The sequence below is a fragment of the Taeniopygia guttata genome, chromosome 10 (genome assembly GCF_048771995.1).
Source record: "Taeniopygia guttata chromosome 10, bTaeGut7.mat, whole genome shotgun sequence".
Taxonomy (NCBI): Eukaryota; Metazoa; Chordata; class Aves; order Passeriformes; family Estrildidae; genus Taeniopygia; species Taeniopygia guttata.
In genome coordinates, this window is record NC_133035.1 from 13,656,902 (window position 1) to 13,673,302 (window position 16,401).

At 46.9% G+C, this 16,401-nt stretch overlaps 1 protein-coding gene across 2 annotated transcripts in view; it reads left to right on the forward strand.

The window, feature by feature from the left end:
- The window catches only part of NTRK3 (neurotrophic receptor tyrosine kinase 3), a 201,069-nt gene extending 185,425 nt beyond the window's left edge, over positions 1 to 15,644 (forward strand). For both annotated transcript variants that reach the window (XM_030281417.4, XM_030281418.4), the window contains 2 exons: positions 12,275 to 12,433; positions 15,298 to 15,644. In XM_030281417.4, coding sequence (XP_030137277.1) covers positions 12,275 to 12,433; positions 15,298 to 15,483 — 345 coding nt within the window. In that variant the 3' untranslated portion in view covers positions 15,484 to 15,644. The remainder of the gene's footprint in view (positions 1 to 12,274; positions 12,434 to 15,297) is intronic.
- Positions 15,645 to 16,401: the final 757 nt, after the last annotated feature.

Below are 16,401 nucleotides of genomic sequence, written 5' to 3' on the forward strand. Positions count from 1 at the left end.
CAGAGCAGTGGCTCCTGAGTCCTGCACAGAGCCAGTGGGCTTCTGCTGGTTGTTCCTCACCGCCTTGGGTGTGTCAGATGGTTCAAAGAGTAATTACCACTTAACTGGCTGTATTTCCATCTCTGTGGAAGGCTGCAGTGGAAAAGGCAGGAGTACTGGGATAATTTACCCTGGTGTTACACAGCAGATTACCCTGTACTTACGAGGTCATCAGTTACTGTGTAATTAGCCCTCCAACGCAGGGAAGTCTGTGATAGGCTTCCACACCACTCTCCTTCCCGGTGCCAGAGAAGCAGAGGGATGGCAGCAAAGTGCAGGCTGAAGCCTCATTAGGTGCATTTAAAGCTGTTAAATAGTTTGAAATTCAGAATTCAAAAGCAAAATTAAAATTCAAAAGCTGGGGGAGGTGCAATGAGAGGGTAGCAAGGCCACTTGTACCTGTCAGAGAAAGGGAGCAAAAAAACCCCAGAGCAGTTTGTCTAGGAAATGCAGGAAAGCCAAAACAGAAAGGAGGGCTATGAGAGAGATGCGTGTGCCAGGCAGCTGAAAGGCAAAAGGCTTTTGCTCTTCATGTGTCAGCAGGGACAGCTCTGCCAGCAGTGAAGGACTCTACTGAGCCAGAGACCCTGTCCGTGTCCCTGAGAATGCCGTGGGATGGTGTCCATGGAGCCATGGAAGATGCTGCAGTGGGTCAGGACAATACCTCTTGCTCCAGATTGCTCTCCTCCATTTCTCACCTGCACCCAAATCAAACACCTATTCACAGAGCGTTTGGAAGAATAACAAATGCCTTTGATTATCAAGCACAAATTCCAGTGGCAGCTCATTGCATCTCTTGACTGGCTAATAAAGCACCAAGCCCGTTCTGATCAATGTACAGCAAGTAGTGCTGTAAAGTGAGATTGTGCCTGCCCCAGGCCACGTTGCATTTTGTCTTTTTAAACCATGTCCTCTTCAAGCCAAACACAGTCTCTTTACAGTGGCAGCTCCCTAGAATTTCTGGCTTTCAGTGAGCCAGTGAAACAAATGCTGTTCTGAAGTCCTCCATGTAAAGAACCCACGTTAAAGAGCAAAGTGTGTGTCTCTGCAGCAATCATTAGTTTAAATACTCTTTTATTACATAGTCACATGTCCCCAGTTCAGCCCCACAAAGAGCATCCATACAGTCAACAGCTTCTGAAGAGGTGAGGCAGAAACAAAGACAGTGTGAAGCCATTGATTACTGAGGATAGAAAGGGCTGTATGTAAATAATTTGTCTAAACGATGACCAGAGCAGGGAGATGTGCTACCTGATTGCAAATATTTACGAAGTTGTGAGTATGTAGAAATTAGTACAGGGATAATGCAGTGAGGATGAGAGGGGAAAATCGGTGTGGCAAGCAGGAAATTTCCATCATGTAGGCAAGATTTGTTCCTGATCTCCTGAGGGAGGCTGTGGGTTGTTCACTGGGTTATATGGATTGGCACCCATCAATACCTCAGCAAATCCTTTAGGGCCTTCTCTCACAAAGCGAAGGGAGAAGAATGAAATTTAATGGGTTTTTTTTCAGCTCCAGTCTCCCCCTGTAAAGCATTTTCCTAGGCAGATGCGTGTCGTTGTGGGGGCATGGTGCACACACACCCCTCATGCTCCTGGACTAGAGGGGATTATCCAGAGGAGCAAAAGCAGCCACGGCTTTAAGCCCAGCATCTGTAGTCACGTTTATCCTTGAAGAAAGTGCTCCAGCAGTGACATAATTGAGGACTGTCCTGTCTGCTCAGCATATGTCTGCAGGGGTCATCCATCCTTTCTGACACTGCAGAACATTAGCGGTTTTTTAGACTCACTTTTTCCTTCCGTCCTTCCGCTTGTGGCTAACCCTAATGGAGAGCTGGTGGCTAGAAACTCTTCTAGGAAAACTGGCCTGTTTGGAGAGCTCACTGCCTTGGATTAGTCCTATATTAGGGCAAAACCAGTCAGATGTGTGCTACTGGGTGCTGGGTTTATGCAATGGCCCCAGTGGGGCTGGTTGGGGCAGAGGGTCTGGCTGGCTGCAGGAAGGGGAGCAGAAGGCAGCTGGTAATATTTGTGATGTCCACTTAGTGCTCAAGGGCTCTAATGGCATCTGGGAACCAGGTTCCTGTGTTTGTGGGTTTGCTTATTTATTTATGCTCCTGGCTAAATAAAGTAGGGAGGAAGAATTTTAACACAGTGGTTGAAATGCATGGGACTGCAGCAGCTCTGTCCTACTCAAGGGCATCCAGACAACTTGACTGAGAATGGAGGGAACTTCAATGCACAGAAAGTCTCAGCTGGAAAAATAGAGAAGAGAATACAAAGCTTGATTCCTTCAAATTTTTAAAATTATCTTGTTTTTCCACCAGAATCCTACAGCCCGACCCCAGCCTCACCATCTGCACATCACCATTTTGGCTTTTGCTGGTTTTATTTCTTCCCCTTCCTGGTGCCACTGCTGCTCCCCCAGGAGAGCGTTCCTCAGACAGGTGCTGTCACCATCCTCTCCTGTGCCTGTCCCTTTTGGGCTGTTGTCACCATCTGCAGCCTCTCCCCTGCTTGCCACAGCAGCTTTGGGCAGGGATGCTTGAGGCAGGCGCAGAAAGGAGATGTCCATGGCGACTTCCCCTAGTTTAGGTCTCAGGAAGCTGAGCCAAGAGCATCACTATCCCCAGTGTGTCTCTGCAGTGCTGTGACTGATGGAGGGTGGGGGTAGCAGGTCGGGGTTTGCCCTGCTGTGAAATGCAGTGTTTCATTCAGCAGTGCCAGAGCTGGCACCGCTTTCCCACCGGCACTGATGGGTTTAATCACATCATTAGTAGGTGTGACACCGCAGCCTCCGATGATGAGCTCTTTATTCTAACGCAGCTTTCAGCGTGTTTATCTGGGATGCCATCTGTGCCTGCACTGCCTTCATTAGGAGAGAAAGCCTATGTATCTTCTGACGTTGGTCTGTATTTCTGTGATGTTTCCCTGCTGAGAAACCACCGTTCAACTAGAGGGTGAGAACCCACACCTGAAGCAAAGTAACAATACCCAAAATGCCTAAACGGGCCAAATAGACCATTAGGAAGTGCACTGTTTGGAGGAACCCTCAACTGGTACAAAAAAAATGGCTACAGGAAATGATCCAGCTATTTTATTCCTGAGAGATTTTCATCTTGGTAAAGCAGTAAGCCCCCATGTTTTATCTAAAGTGCTGTAAGTTTTCAGGAAGGCAAGGAACAGTTTTTAATTTTTAAAATACTTTTTATTTTTGTACCTCTATACCGTGCTTGTACATAGAAGATTTTGAGTTGCTTGTCCAGGTTTTAGATACAAAATCATTAAGATTTGTGAGTGCAGATCTGAGTGTCTAGCCTTCCCCCTAAAAACTCCACGGTATACCTTGTATATATTATTAACTGTACACAATATATGCAGCTATATGTTTTTGTAGCTGTCCATTGATCAACAAAGAGGCAGCATGGTGTGCTCATGGTGTGCTCATGGTGTGCTCATGGTGTTCTACTGATCTTGACAAGATTCACAAAACACAAACCAGGCAGGAGCTGCCACATCACGGTCTAGCTACACACAGAAAAAGAGGATGCTTCCATAGAGAGGTGGCATGCCCTGGCTTGTATCAGTTTTCTGTCTGCATGCTGCCAGGCTGATGCTCAGCGAATCTGACATTAACAAGAAATAGATTTCCAAACAATCTCGCCTAATGAATTTTGAATATTATCATGATTAATGCTAAGGCAGTTGAACTGATTATCCAGTATCCAGAAGTAATGGAACCTTATCTACATCTTGTGTAGTCCTCAGTCAGGAATGGCTTTGGCTGCAGACTAAGATGAGTGTTGTTGGTTACCCAGAGGGAGGCATTGGCAGGACAGGATGGAAGGGAGATGATGAGATACCCATCTGAAAGCATTTCAGCATGGAGTGATCACACATGCAGGTTCTTTATTGCTGCTATTTCCTAAGCTACATTTCTCAGGCCATTTTCAGACTTGGCTTTTATACCACCAGGTTCAGATTTATTGGGCAAATATTTTTCCTCCTTCCCAAAGCCAGAAACTGGGTTGATTTTCATTCTGTGCATGGCCAAAAGAACAGAATCCTGATGGATGTGTTTCTTGCATCATGATGGTTTAACTTGACTTCTATCCGATTAGCTTTCGAGCTATTAAACACCTTTTGTAGCATTACCAGGGAAATGATAATGCAGATCATTCACGGACAGTTTCTGTTGGCACAAGCAGTCTTTGCAGATTCCAGATCCCCTTTAAAGCTGGAACCAGCAGAGAGCTGCATTGTCTCATGGGTATTACATGTCTCTCAGCAGGCCTGTCCTAAGAAAGTGTGTTCTGATGGGAGAGTCTCCAGCCTTGTGGAGACAACTGGTAGATCTGTAATGTGCCTGACAAACTATCTGAAGGCTGCAGTTTGCATAGATTTAGTGGCATTCCCAGCCTCTGCTGTTATCTGGGCAGTGACCATGAGAAAGGCAGCTTTTGACCGGCTGTGATGTGTGCCCATCACGTTGTGTCTGTGATGCAGAGGACTTCAGAGTCCACCACTGGCACACACAGATCCACAGCTGCCCCATGCCCACCCACAGCTGAGCAGGGAACTCCAGGGTCTCCTGGGAAGCTGACCAGAGAATCCTCCCCAGCACTACCACTTTGTTCTCTGAGGTCCCAGTGTGGGGCTGTGCCATTCTGGGCCACCAGAAGCTCTCAGTAGGTGGCCCAGGGATCAGTTTGGTTATCTCTCCTGCCCTGGGAAGGCTCTGGCAGCAACCTTCAGGACAAGGGTTTAGAGCCTGCTAGGAGTTGGTGGTGCCCTTGCTGGGCTCTTTACCACAGGTTTTACAAACTACAGCTCCTCTGCTCCCACAACCCCCCGGCTGAATAAGGCATGGGTGGGACTTTTCACAGTTCTTACCCTGGTGCTGGAGATCATGGCTTGTGGAGCTTTTACCCAGAAGAACATGGAACTGGCCTTTCCTCTACAGGCTGATTGTGCAACTGCTTGCAAGCAGTGAGTGCAGATGCTTTGAGTTTTGGGAAGAAAAGGTGAAGAGTGAGTTGTAGTAAGGTGCACACCAAGCAGATTATTGGCAAACATAATTAAAAATATATGTGCATTTTCGCTTCCGTTTCCCTTGTCTTAACCATCTTCTGCATTACCTCTGGCATTTTTAGACAGTAGATAATACGGCTGAGAGGACTCTTGGGCACAGGCAGCTCTTAGAGCAGCAGTGATTTATCTCAGACCTTTTGGAGGTGGCAGAATTTACCTCTAGCTACAGCCACCCCTCCATGTCTGCCCTCCCTTATTTGCATAAGTAATTGGCAGCTTGTTAATGGCTCATTAGGAATGCTGAAAACCGTGGGATTAAAACACACTCAGTGGAGCAGAGATGAGGGGTAGAAGGGGAAAGTTGCTGTCCCTGCTTGCAAATTATACTGCTTGATTCAACGTGATCCAGAATTACAGGTCATAAAGCAACTAGATTGTTAAATGAAGTAAGGAAAAACAATGTCAATGGCAGGTTTTATTTTTAGACTCATGTTTACACACAGTATGTGCATCTAGGGGGAACAAACTGTCCCTTGCCAAACAGTCCTACTGACAGCAGGAAGCTCTCACCCCTTTCTCAGTTTCACATTAACCCTGCCTGGTCAGTGTTTCCTGCTCCTGAACAAGTCCATCTGTCTCCTTGCATCACCTCATGGCAGGGACACTTGGTTCCTTTTCCCATGTTCTCTCTGGGTAAATCCAATCTTGCCTCTAGCAGCAGGCAACCAGCAAGTCCCTTTCCTTGGGCACAACTGGGACACCCAGCACAGCTCCACGCAAGGAGGAGAAACAGCTCCAGGTTGCTTTGTGCGTTCTGTACATGTCAGAAATCCCTAGAAAACTACTGTGAGATGTCTTTGGTTGCTGGCATGCAGGGAGGCAGGCAGCCAGCCTTTTGCTGTGGCACTGCCAGAGCCTGCAATGCAGGAGATGGTTGGTGTAGCCAGTGAGAACTGTGAGAGGATCGCATCTGCTGTTCCCGGAGAGTGGAGTGTGGTGAGGACACAGCCAAGTAAGTTGAAAAGTTTGATGGGAGCTTTTTGTTGTTTGCTGGCTGTTTAATCTCCTGTTCAGCACTGGCTGTGACAGCAGTGACTGCAAAGCACTAGAGGTGAAAGCAAGGATAGGGCTATGATGGCTTTTGAGGCATTTACAGGAGGCTCAGCCTGTGGCTGGTGCATCCACAACACATGATGCCTTTCCATCAGGAGAACACCTTGGGGATTTTTAGAGGCCGGGGTAATTCTGGCAATGGTGAAGTCTCAGATACAGCTAGGACCTTTCTTCCTGGATAAGCTGAAAGGAAATTACAGATAAAGCACTTGGGAATCACATCCAGTCATAATTTGTAGTTAAATTCAGCAACCTCTGATCTAAACTTGGGTACTTAAGAGCCTACTAAGGTGACAGTTGAAACCATGAAGTGGGGACAGCTCAGGTTCAGCAAAGCTCAGCTCTGTCTGGCATGTCAGAGTTAATCCCTCTGCTTTGTAAAAGGTGCCCAGGAATCTGTCAGGACTCACAGAAGCAGAATACTGGCACATCTGAAAAATTTCTCAGTGCAGCTGGATCCAGGCTGAAGGCAAGGAAGGAGTTTCTCCTCCTGGATCCCCAGCCAGCAGCATGTGCTGCTCTTTGCATCACCCTGAGAAGTCATCTCCTTGTACCCCAACCCGAACTGACAAACATTGACTCACGAAGGCACAATCTACAGCAGTTTTGTTTGTTGTTCTCCAAGAGCTCAACTTAGCCAAACAGAGCAGCTTTTCCTCCTTCTTGCTTTCATTGCTTTTTTTTTTTTTTTTTACATCCTCTCAGATGACCCTGAGAACCACCTGTGGCTCTTATTCATACAAGGCTGTCCAGAGCTGCTGAATTAACAGCACATCCTGCCTGCAGCAGGAATCAGCATGTCCTGATGGGGGCTTACAGCTGGCTGCTGGGGAAGGCTCAGAGCTGGATCACCCAGCTCCTAGAGCTGAGCTCTAAAGGATATATGATTTGGTGTGGTCCTGGCTGGGATGGCATCCAGGCCTGCAAGGAAAGAAGATCCCAGGTCACCCCTACCTACAGCAGCAGGAACAGAGGTGGCAATCAGAGAATGTGTGTCTTATCACTAGGCTGAGTGGAATTTCCTGGAGAGGAATGGTGCCCAGGTCTGCACTACTGCTCTGTGATTCTGTACAAACCCAAATGTCTCCACTTCCCACACAAAAGTGGGAATTTCAAATCATGCTGCATGATACAAAGACAGTGGTTCTTGTGATCTTCCCAAGGCAGGAGCAGAGCCACCATCAAGTGTGCCAGAAGCAGGAGGAAAGGTGTCAAATGACCTTGGAAAGCAAATGTCAAATCATCAATGAAAACAAAAGCACTGGGGTTTTTTGTTTGTTTGTTTGTTTCTTTGGTTTTTTTGGGTTTGTTTGTTTGGTTTTTATTTCAACATTGCAAAGGAAACTGCACAAAATGAAAAATAAGACACAGGCTAAGAGTATGCTGAGGACAAATCCCATTCTGAGCTGAGCTCCAAAGAGGTGCCTTCCAGCTGTGGGTGTAGAAAAGATGGCTCAGAAATTCCCTTTTGAATGCTGCTTTGGGCTACAGCCCTGCTGCTGCTATGTGAGCTAGGAATGGGGAAGATGTTGCTTCCCACCAAAAGCTGCCTTTAACGTGCTTGTATCTGTATTCCCACCAGTCCTAAATTTGCATGAAGGTTTTCCAGCCCTACTCTGGTTTTGATTTCCAGGTGGCCCAAACTGTGGATTTATTGCACAGTCTTTGCTGAACACTGCTGCTCCACTACCTGTTGCTGTACTGTCAGACTCACCAGGGGATAACATGTCATCTTTCCTTTCCTAATCAGCTGAATGTCATTCAGAAAGCTGGGACAAGGAGAACTTTTCCCCTAGACACCAGCGTTCCTTGGTAGCAGATAAACCTCAAGCCTTATAATACTACTTGTACATAACACTTATATAGCTTTACATCCTCAAAGTGCTGTACTAGCATTAAGTAATTATCTCTCTCCCTAATGGCCATTAATGCTGGCCTTTCATGAACCTCCCCCAGCTCCCCGAGGTTCATATCTAATCCAGCAATAAGCTGCTCAGAGGGAGGGGCTGGCTATCTTGCAAGTCCATGGGCTTGGATGTGTAATGAGCCTTCGGAGCAGGGGCCAGGTGCCCTGGAGTATCAGAAACATGGGGCTGTGGACCAGGTCATGCCCTTGGGAGCATCCACTAGAGAGGGATAGAATCGAGTAGGTGATACTGCGATCTTGAAATGGAGACGAAGAAAACTTGGGCTGCTCAGAGGATGTGCACTGATTGCTCTATTTATTGCCAGGATAGCATCATGAACAGAAAGAGCAGAGCAGTGGGAATAACGTGTCAGTGTGGGCATGGGGAGTTGATCCAGGGAGACAAAGTTAGCTAAAAATGTCAAACAAAGCTAGACAGCCATGGCAATAGGATAAGGAGGCCAGTCTGCAGACCTGTGAAGCATTAAAATAACAAGGCAAAAGGGCAAGCTTGGCAGCATCATAAGATTTAAAGAGAGGAGCAGAAGAGGATTTACTTGTCTTATTTGCTTGCAAGTAGAGCCCTCTTCTAAGCTGTGGAGTGTCTCCAGGGGGGATGTTGTAATGCCACTGTTTCAGGACATTTTACCCTTGGGGAAGGTGAGTCTGCCCCTTAGCAGGGCTCTCCCAGCCCTAGCTCCCAAATGGAGAAGATGGTGGTGTGGGAAGATGACATGGCTGCTTTAGAGAAGTTCTAGAAGTAGCATGCTCTTAACAAACACCAGTCCTGCATGGTCACTTATTTCTGAAGCCTGCTTGAAGCCTGCTAGACTCAGCTCTGAGCAAGCAGAGGCTGAAATAAACTTTCACCTTCTCCCTAAAGGCATGGTAATGATTCTTTCCAAAGCCAAAGATATGCCTTGTAAGCTGGCTTTGCAAAAGAAGAAAACAGCACCCATTTTTTCAGCCTGATTTAATAGCATCATTTTGCTTTTATGCTTCTGGCAATGGCTGGTCCTGTAAAACAAGTGTGTAGCTGTGGGAATCACGTGCCAATCTACAGTGGCAGAACACAGTTCACAATCACTACATGTTATGCAAAGGATTTCTGTCACCCTGGACACACTCTGCTTCCTGTGGCATCACTAGCACAGTCCCTCTGTGCTCAGCTCTAAATCATTTTGCTACATCATCAAATAACAGGGTATGGCTGACTGCAGGCCAGGAGGACTTGGTGCTCACTTACTGCACAGCTTCAGAGCAGGGCCTTCCCTGCCTTCCTGCATCTGTTTTCTCATCTGTGAAATGGGAACTTTAATCCTAATCAGTTTGCAAGGGAAGCAGTAAGGGATAGTCAAAGGCAATCCTTTAAAGTGTAATAGTCAGCCTTATGTGCTGCGTTAGACATTGGAGTGGTTTCATGGTAGAGTTTAATTGATGCCTGCTTTGCTTATGGCTGGTAAGTGCAAGGCTTAATCTTTGCTCTCAAAAATGTGGCACCCTGTTTGAGATGCAAAGGATGCCTCTGCAAGGAGCACCTCATCTCTGAGCATAGCTGAGAGATGTTTTTGGTATCCACAAATTTCTGGGCATTGCTTGTTTGAATTATCTTCCCCAAATTAATTTGATTATTAATTATTACCAGGTTAATTTGTAGTAAAAGCTGTGTCTCACGTGGCTGGGAGGAATGCTTTGGCTGTTCCTGAACTCCAACCTATGAGCTAAGCCAAGGTTGTGTTGTCACATCCTTGGGACAGATCTTGACTGTGTGTGTCATTTTGCTGGCAGGCCTTCACCAGAGTGTGTCTAGAGGAGATCAAAGACCTTGACTTTATTTTAGCTTATTAGAACTGAGATGGCACTGCTGGCTTCTCTGCTCTGTTTCCAGGGCCACATCCTTGAGTTGTGTAAATCAGGACCCTCAATTTTGGGCAGTGCTGCTGTGGTACTGTCTGTGTAAGCTGAGGGCCTGGTTCACACATCCTCAACTGCTCCAAGACCTCTTCAAAAAGGAGTTAACTGTGCTCAGGACGTTGTGCTACCTATAATCACAAATGATCCTGCAAGATTCAGGATATTGCAAACGTAGAGAGCTTTTCAGCAAGTAATCATTTTGAGATTGCTGGAAAACTGAAGAGTTAGTGCTACTTAAAGGAGAATAAAATAAGCATTAGCACAAAACAGTTTTTGCAGCAATCAAGTTTGATGTATGTCCTGTTCTGCTTATAATATTTCCTCAGAGCCCTTTGCAAGAAGGGGAAGCAACCTTGTAAAAGCTGGGAATGTAGGGAAGAGCTAAATTTGCAGCCAGGGTTTTGAAGGAACAAACAAAGAAAAGCGTATTTCCATTTCCATTACAGCAGAACATTCTTGGGAGTTCAGAGCAGCAAGATGAGAACACGCCAGGCAAGCCACCTCAAAACAGGAGGTGTGGAGCTGCAGTGAGCTTTTTATCCTCAAGTATCTGCACTTAGGAAAGAAAGATCTCCCTGAGACTTTTAAAAATCCTCTTTTTTGAGGGAGGGTCAGTTTCAGAGTAAGGGAAAGGGCTGGTCTGCAGCCCTCTGAGTACAACTCTGCAAGCCTGAGTGTAAATTTTGCCAAACCCCACAGAAATCTGAGCCCCCCCATGCAGAAAGCCAGCTGAGCATCCTACCCCTTTCACACTCTTATTCCAACACACCTCCCTCTTTCTTCCAAGTGCTGCAATGTCCCTGTACTGACCCTTTCCCACACCAGTCCTGCTTTAATCAGCCACACAAACCTGTGGAAAAACTGGCAGCTCAAAGGAGAGCTTTTGTTTGTAAAAGAAATGTTTTCATCTGAGCGAGCACAGCAATCTCATTACTTGGAATAGGCACACATATGCTGGAATCCTAGACAGCAGACACTGCCTCCCCTCATCCTTCGTAGGACCAGAAAGATTTCTGCCTGTTTGATTCAGCTGCAGTGCTACAAAGTTATTAGCATTGCTTTTTTGGTGTCCCTAATGAGACAAGCATCATCCAAGCAGCTCCACAAAAGCACTTTTCTCATCACTGCTAAAGCCTCGGACACTTTGCCCTCAGCGGAAAAAAGTGTGGAGATTTGCAGCCCTGCTGCTTCCAGCACTGCTTGGCCATAGCAATTAGCTGTTTCCCCACAGATGGAGCTTCTTGTGCAGAAAGACAGCACAGAGAAAAACTTGTCCCGCTCAGAGAAACTTGTTTAGGAATCTCTAGTGAAGCTGAAGGTAAATCCATCTATTCTGGAACTGTTTGCATGTATCCTGCAAGCCTCCTGTGTGCCTGCTGGATTCATGTGCCTTACAGAAGGGTTGACTTTTACCTCGGGAATTGCCTTTCCCTGGCTTGGCATACCCCAGTTTTATACATCCAGCTCCAAACTCTCCAAAGAATTTGGTTTTCCCTCCTCCATTAATTGATGGCCATATCCCTGCCTGTAAGAGCCTGTTCTTTACCTGCAGACCACATTTTGCAGGGTGGTCCTGCAGTCATTTACATATGGAAAGCAGTCTCTGAAAAGGCCTGTTGCACGGTTTTGTGAGTGCAAACGCTTTCATGCAATTAGGTGATGCACAGATGCCTGTGCATGGCTTTTAGAGAACCTTTCTGAAGAGGGACAGCCCTCATGCTCTATCTGGTGGGTGTCTCAGAGTACTGAGGCTCTGAAATGCTTTGCTGACCACTCTTGCTCTGTGTCCAGGTTCACCAGACTGTGGGGCTGGAGTGTGTTCTTGGCATTTTGCCTTTGATTGCCTTACCAGCCCATTTTGGGTGGAGGGGATGTAATTCATCTTGATACATTTCACTCCCTATGCGTGGTGTTAACCAGGTGGGATTGCTGGGTAAACCCACGAGTGGTAGGGCGGACAGGAGCCAGCCCAGCTTTTTGGAACAACTCCTTGTTGCTATAGTTCACAGGGAGGCCCTGATTTTGTGCACATGATGTCACAGCTGACATGACATGGGGTGCTCTGGCACCAGAACAGGCTCCACAGGGAAGTGCTCACAGCTCCAAGCCTGGCAGAGCTCAAGGAGCATTTGGAAAATGCTCTCAGGCACATTTGTGTGATTGTTGGGGTGTCCTGCATAGGGCCAGGAGCTTCACTCAATGGCCTAATTCTATGAGCCCTTCCTCAGGACTGTCACCACTGAGATGTCCCTGTGCCTTTGTCCTCACCCAGGTTGGAGGACACACCATGCTGCCTATCCGCTGGATGCCTCCGGAGAGCATTATGTACAGGAAATTCACCACAGAGAGTGATGTCTGGAGCTTCGGGGTCATCCTCTGGGAGATTTTCACATATGGGAAGCAGCCCTGGTTCCAGCTCTCAAACACAGAGGTACAACAGTGCTGAGACACCTCAGCTGAAAACTGTATTTTTTGCTGTCTCTCCTTTCCAGGTTGTTTGCAATGAAATTTGTACATGGATGGTCCCCTCCTTGGCACTCCCATGCTGAAGCTGTAGGATAAGTGTCATTATCTCAGTTCAAGAGCTGGGAAAACTGGGGCCTGCAGGAATCAAAGAGCTCTGCCAAAGCCACGTACTGGCTAATCCTCAGCCCCTCGCTGCTAAGTTCCTGACGTATCTTTCATATCTTACAAACTCTTGGGGTGCTGCCAGAACTGGGGATACCCAAATTACTGCTGAGATCTAAGTCATGCCTTGAATTTTCCTGGTTTCTCCTTTTGCAGCTAAAGCTCACTGCAGGCTGCAGTTTGTGAGACATTGTTTTAAGCCTGATATATCTCATGTGGCACATTTCCTTGGGGTTTTTGCCATTGGGTTATCTATAATATGGTTTGCCCCAGTTCACTGAGGGTGGAACCCATGGAGCTTGTTTGCCCTTGTTATTTCTTTGACTAGCAAAAGTTGCAGCCCACCAGGACAGGGCTGCACTGTAAAAATGTTGAGGGAAGGCTGGCTGGGATTAGCAGGGTGTCACTGCTGAGGTTTGAGGCACATCAGCAGAAATGCATTGGAAGATTTTTGCTTGGAATAGCAGGAGGTATTATAGAAGAGGAAAAAGATGCTTTGACGTAGCGGTGTGTGGGAACCTTGAACATTTTTATCCTACTGTGTATCTAATGGATTTCAGAAATTTCACCTTTTGTAATGAAAAATGTGCATTTTCTGCTTTCTGGATACAGATCCCTTAATTAAGTGAGTTGCAGAGATGGCAAATCCAAGGTGTTGCTTTACAGCTCTAATACTTGCCCATCCGTGTGCTCAATGGGGCCTGACTGTACATCCCAAAGTAGCACACGCAAACATTTTAGAGGCACAAACAATGGAATCGACAGCGACAGAAGTTATTTGTCACACTATTTAATGAGCTGCTCTTGCATTTCCCTGTGAGGGCAAATACAAACACACACAAATGAGCACACAGAGCTTGAACATGGGCAATAGGCACGCTGGAGCGTGACAGCTTGGCTTTGCCCATGCATCCTGCCTCAGTTTCCTTTGCAGGGCAATAGGGCTGAAAACAGCCACCCTTAATCTTGAGGGTGTATTTGTTTGCTACCATCCCTGGGATAAAATATGATCCTTCCCTTACCTATTGGTGTGTCCACTTCTTTCTGCCTGCTGACCACAGTATCCTGGTGGAATACTCCTGAGGGAGGGAGCCACATTAGCTCTCATCAGTCTCATTTTTCACAGCTTGTGGAGGGATGGGCAGAACCTATGTGGCTGCAGAGGACTGACACCTCCACCAGCTCCTGGATGCTGTGGCATCAGAGCAAGTCGCTGTGGCAGTCCAGGTGAAGTGCCAGAGCCCCATGGAGAGGCAGAGCCCATGGAGGGACAGGGCAATGAGCCTGTGCCAAGCTCCTGGCTGCCAGGATTGGACCAGGAGCAGCACCAGGCTGGCTGAGCATCGCCCCTGCTGGGTGTTGGTGTTGGCAAGGCTGGGATGCCCACTCCCTCCTGTGCCACCTGCATGGCCTCATACCCCACAGCATTTTCCAAGGATGGGAGAAACCCTCTCTGAGCAGAGGAATGAGGCAGGGCACCACTCAGCCAGTCCTTTAACTTCTCTTTATGCTTTTCCTTTGCCCTGGAGAGCAAGAGCCCAGCACAGGGCTCCTGTGCATGTCCAGGATATCTTGACAGGAACCATAACTCACCTCCTCCCCACAGTGAGCATCCAGCAGCTCTGTGGCAATGCAGGCTTCTCTTCATGCTGTCTCTTGCTCTCCTTGCTTTCAGCAGGTCCTAATCTCTCCCCTCTGTATTTATATGCAAACAGCACAGTGATAAGTGTCCCTTGAGCTGCATGGTGGGACCATTTCTATTCATAAATGATAAAATTCAAACACCTCTTGCTGGGTGGCTTCCCTCCACATGCTGCCTGGGACTGGTGTTTATCTGCAGAGCGTGGCAGGCCGCTCGCACGCTGCAATGCTGGGACTCATCAACCCCAACCAAGGAGGCCAGGCAGTAATAGCAGCTCTCTGGAAACTCATATTTCCCTTTCCTTTTCATTCATTCCTCCAGTAAACAGTACACAAAGAGACCCATAGGGAGTCCTTTCCAATGGCATCCCTCCGAAGAGATTTAACTGTTATCCACGACCTCACATTTTTCTCATTAGTAGCACGGATCTGACCCAAAACAGAGTGATAGCATTGTAAATTTTTTTTTTTCTCCTTCACAGATGTGATTTGACATGAAATTTCATTATTTTAGTTGCTTTTCTATGTCAGAGAGAGGAGAAGTATGTAGGAAGAGATGCTCTGAACTCTTCCTTATAACCCTCTCCTGGGCTTTGCAATAGAAAGGACTCTTGGTTTTCAGACAAGAAAAATATAATTTCAGCTGTGCAAAATATTTCTGTACTTTGGGGGTTTTAAGACTTTTTTTCCTTCTTCATTTAGCAGGAAAAACTGACATGATAAATTAAAACCTATTTCATTTGCTTGTGACCTCCTCTTTGGAGAGTGCATTGAGGTAGGTAGGTGTCAAACGGGGAAGGTTTTTGGGACCTGAAAAACTGCAGGTGAAGACAAACATTTCATGGTAAAATCATCATTAGCAACAAACTGGTGATCACTGAGGATGTGCAGATCTGATATTTGGCTTCTCAGTGCTCCCGTTCACTAAATGGTGCCACATCAGCCAAGCAGTCTCAAGGACAGGACACCCTCCATAAGCTGCCCAGCTGGTGTTCAGTGTTTCTTTTCTCTCTTTCTTTCTTTCAGGTCATTGAGTGCATTACCCAAGGCCGAGTTTTGGAGAGGCCCCGAGTCTGCCCCAAGGAGGTTTACGACATCATGTTGGGCTGCTGGCAGAGGGAACCTCAGCAACGGCTCAACATCAAGGAGATCTACAAGATCCTCCATGCTCTGGGCAAGGCCACACCAATCTACCTGGACATCCTTGGCTAGCAGTGGCCACTTGTTGGAAGTCCCTGCTCCTTCCTCCCGTCCTTCCTTCCCTCTCCCCCTCCCAAACCCTTTTCCCCTCAGCTCCCAAGCAAACATCTTCATATAAACTCAAGTGCCTGCTACACATACAACACTGAAAACAAAAAAAAGCAAAACAAAAAGCAAACCAACAAAAATCCCACAGAACAACAACCTGTAAGGCAGTTTGGCTTATATATATTTATAGATATCTCTCTCTATATAACTTCCACACCAATACAGAAAGAAGCTGCTGTTACAGAAAATTGTGAGACTATATATTAAAAAAAAAAAAAAAGAAACAAAAAAGGGAGAAAAAGTACTTAAAAATATATATATATAATTAAAAAAAAAAAAAAAAAAGATAAAGAAAGGAGAAGGTATCTTTCCCCCGAGCAATCAAGCAGTGAAATGTAACCCTGCTGTGAGTATGGTTCGGGCAGCTGGGCAGGGCTCTAGACTGGCTGTGGCAGCGATGCCATCCTGGGTAGGAGCTGCAGGAAGAAAGCCTTGCCCTGGTTGTATGATATGCACTGAATGTGTGAAATCAGTCCTCCCTTTTCGTCCTCGCCTCCCTCCCTCCTTGCCAGCCCGCAGGTGATGGGCACAAAGCCAGGGCAGTGCCCCTGGATGAACTCTCTTTTACCAACCCTTTCCTCTTAGTCCCTCCTCATTCCTTTCTGCCTTCCTGCCTTTTTCCTCCCTCCAACATTTCAGGACAATTTTTCTAATTTGCTGATTCTTAAATGTATAGACTCAAGGCTTTCAAACACACAGTCAAAGGATTGTGGCACCTACGGGTAAAACACACACCGGGGAGCAGCCGCCCTCTCATGGGCTGCAGGCTCCTGCCCCAGCCCTCCAGCCACTGCCAGAGCTGGGAGAGCCCCAGGACCAAGC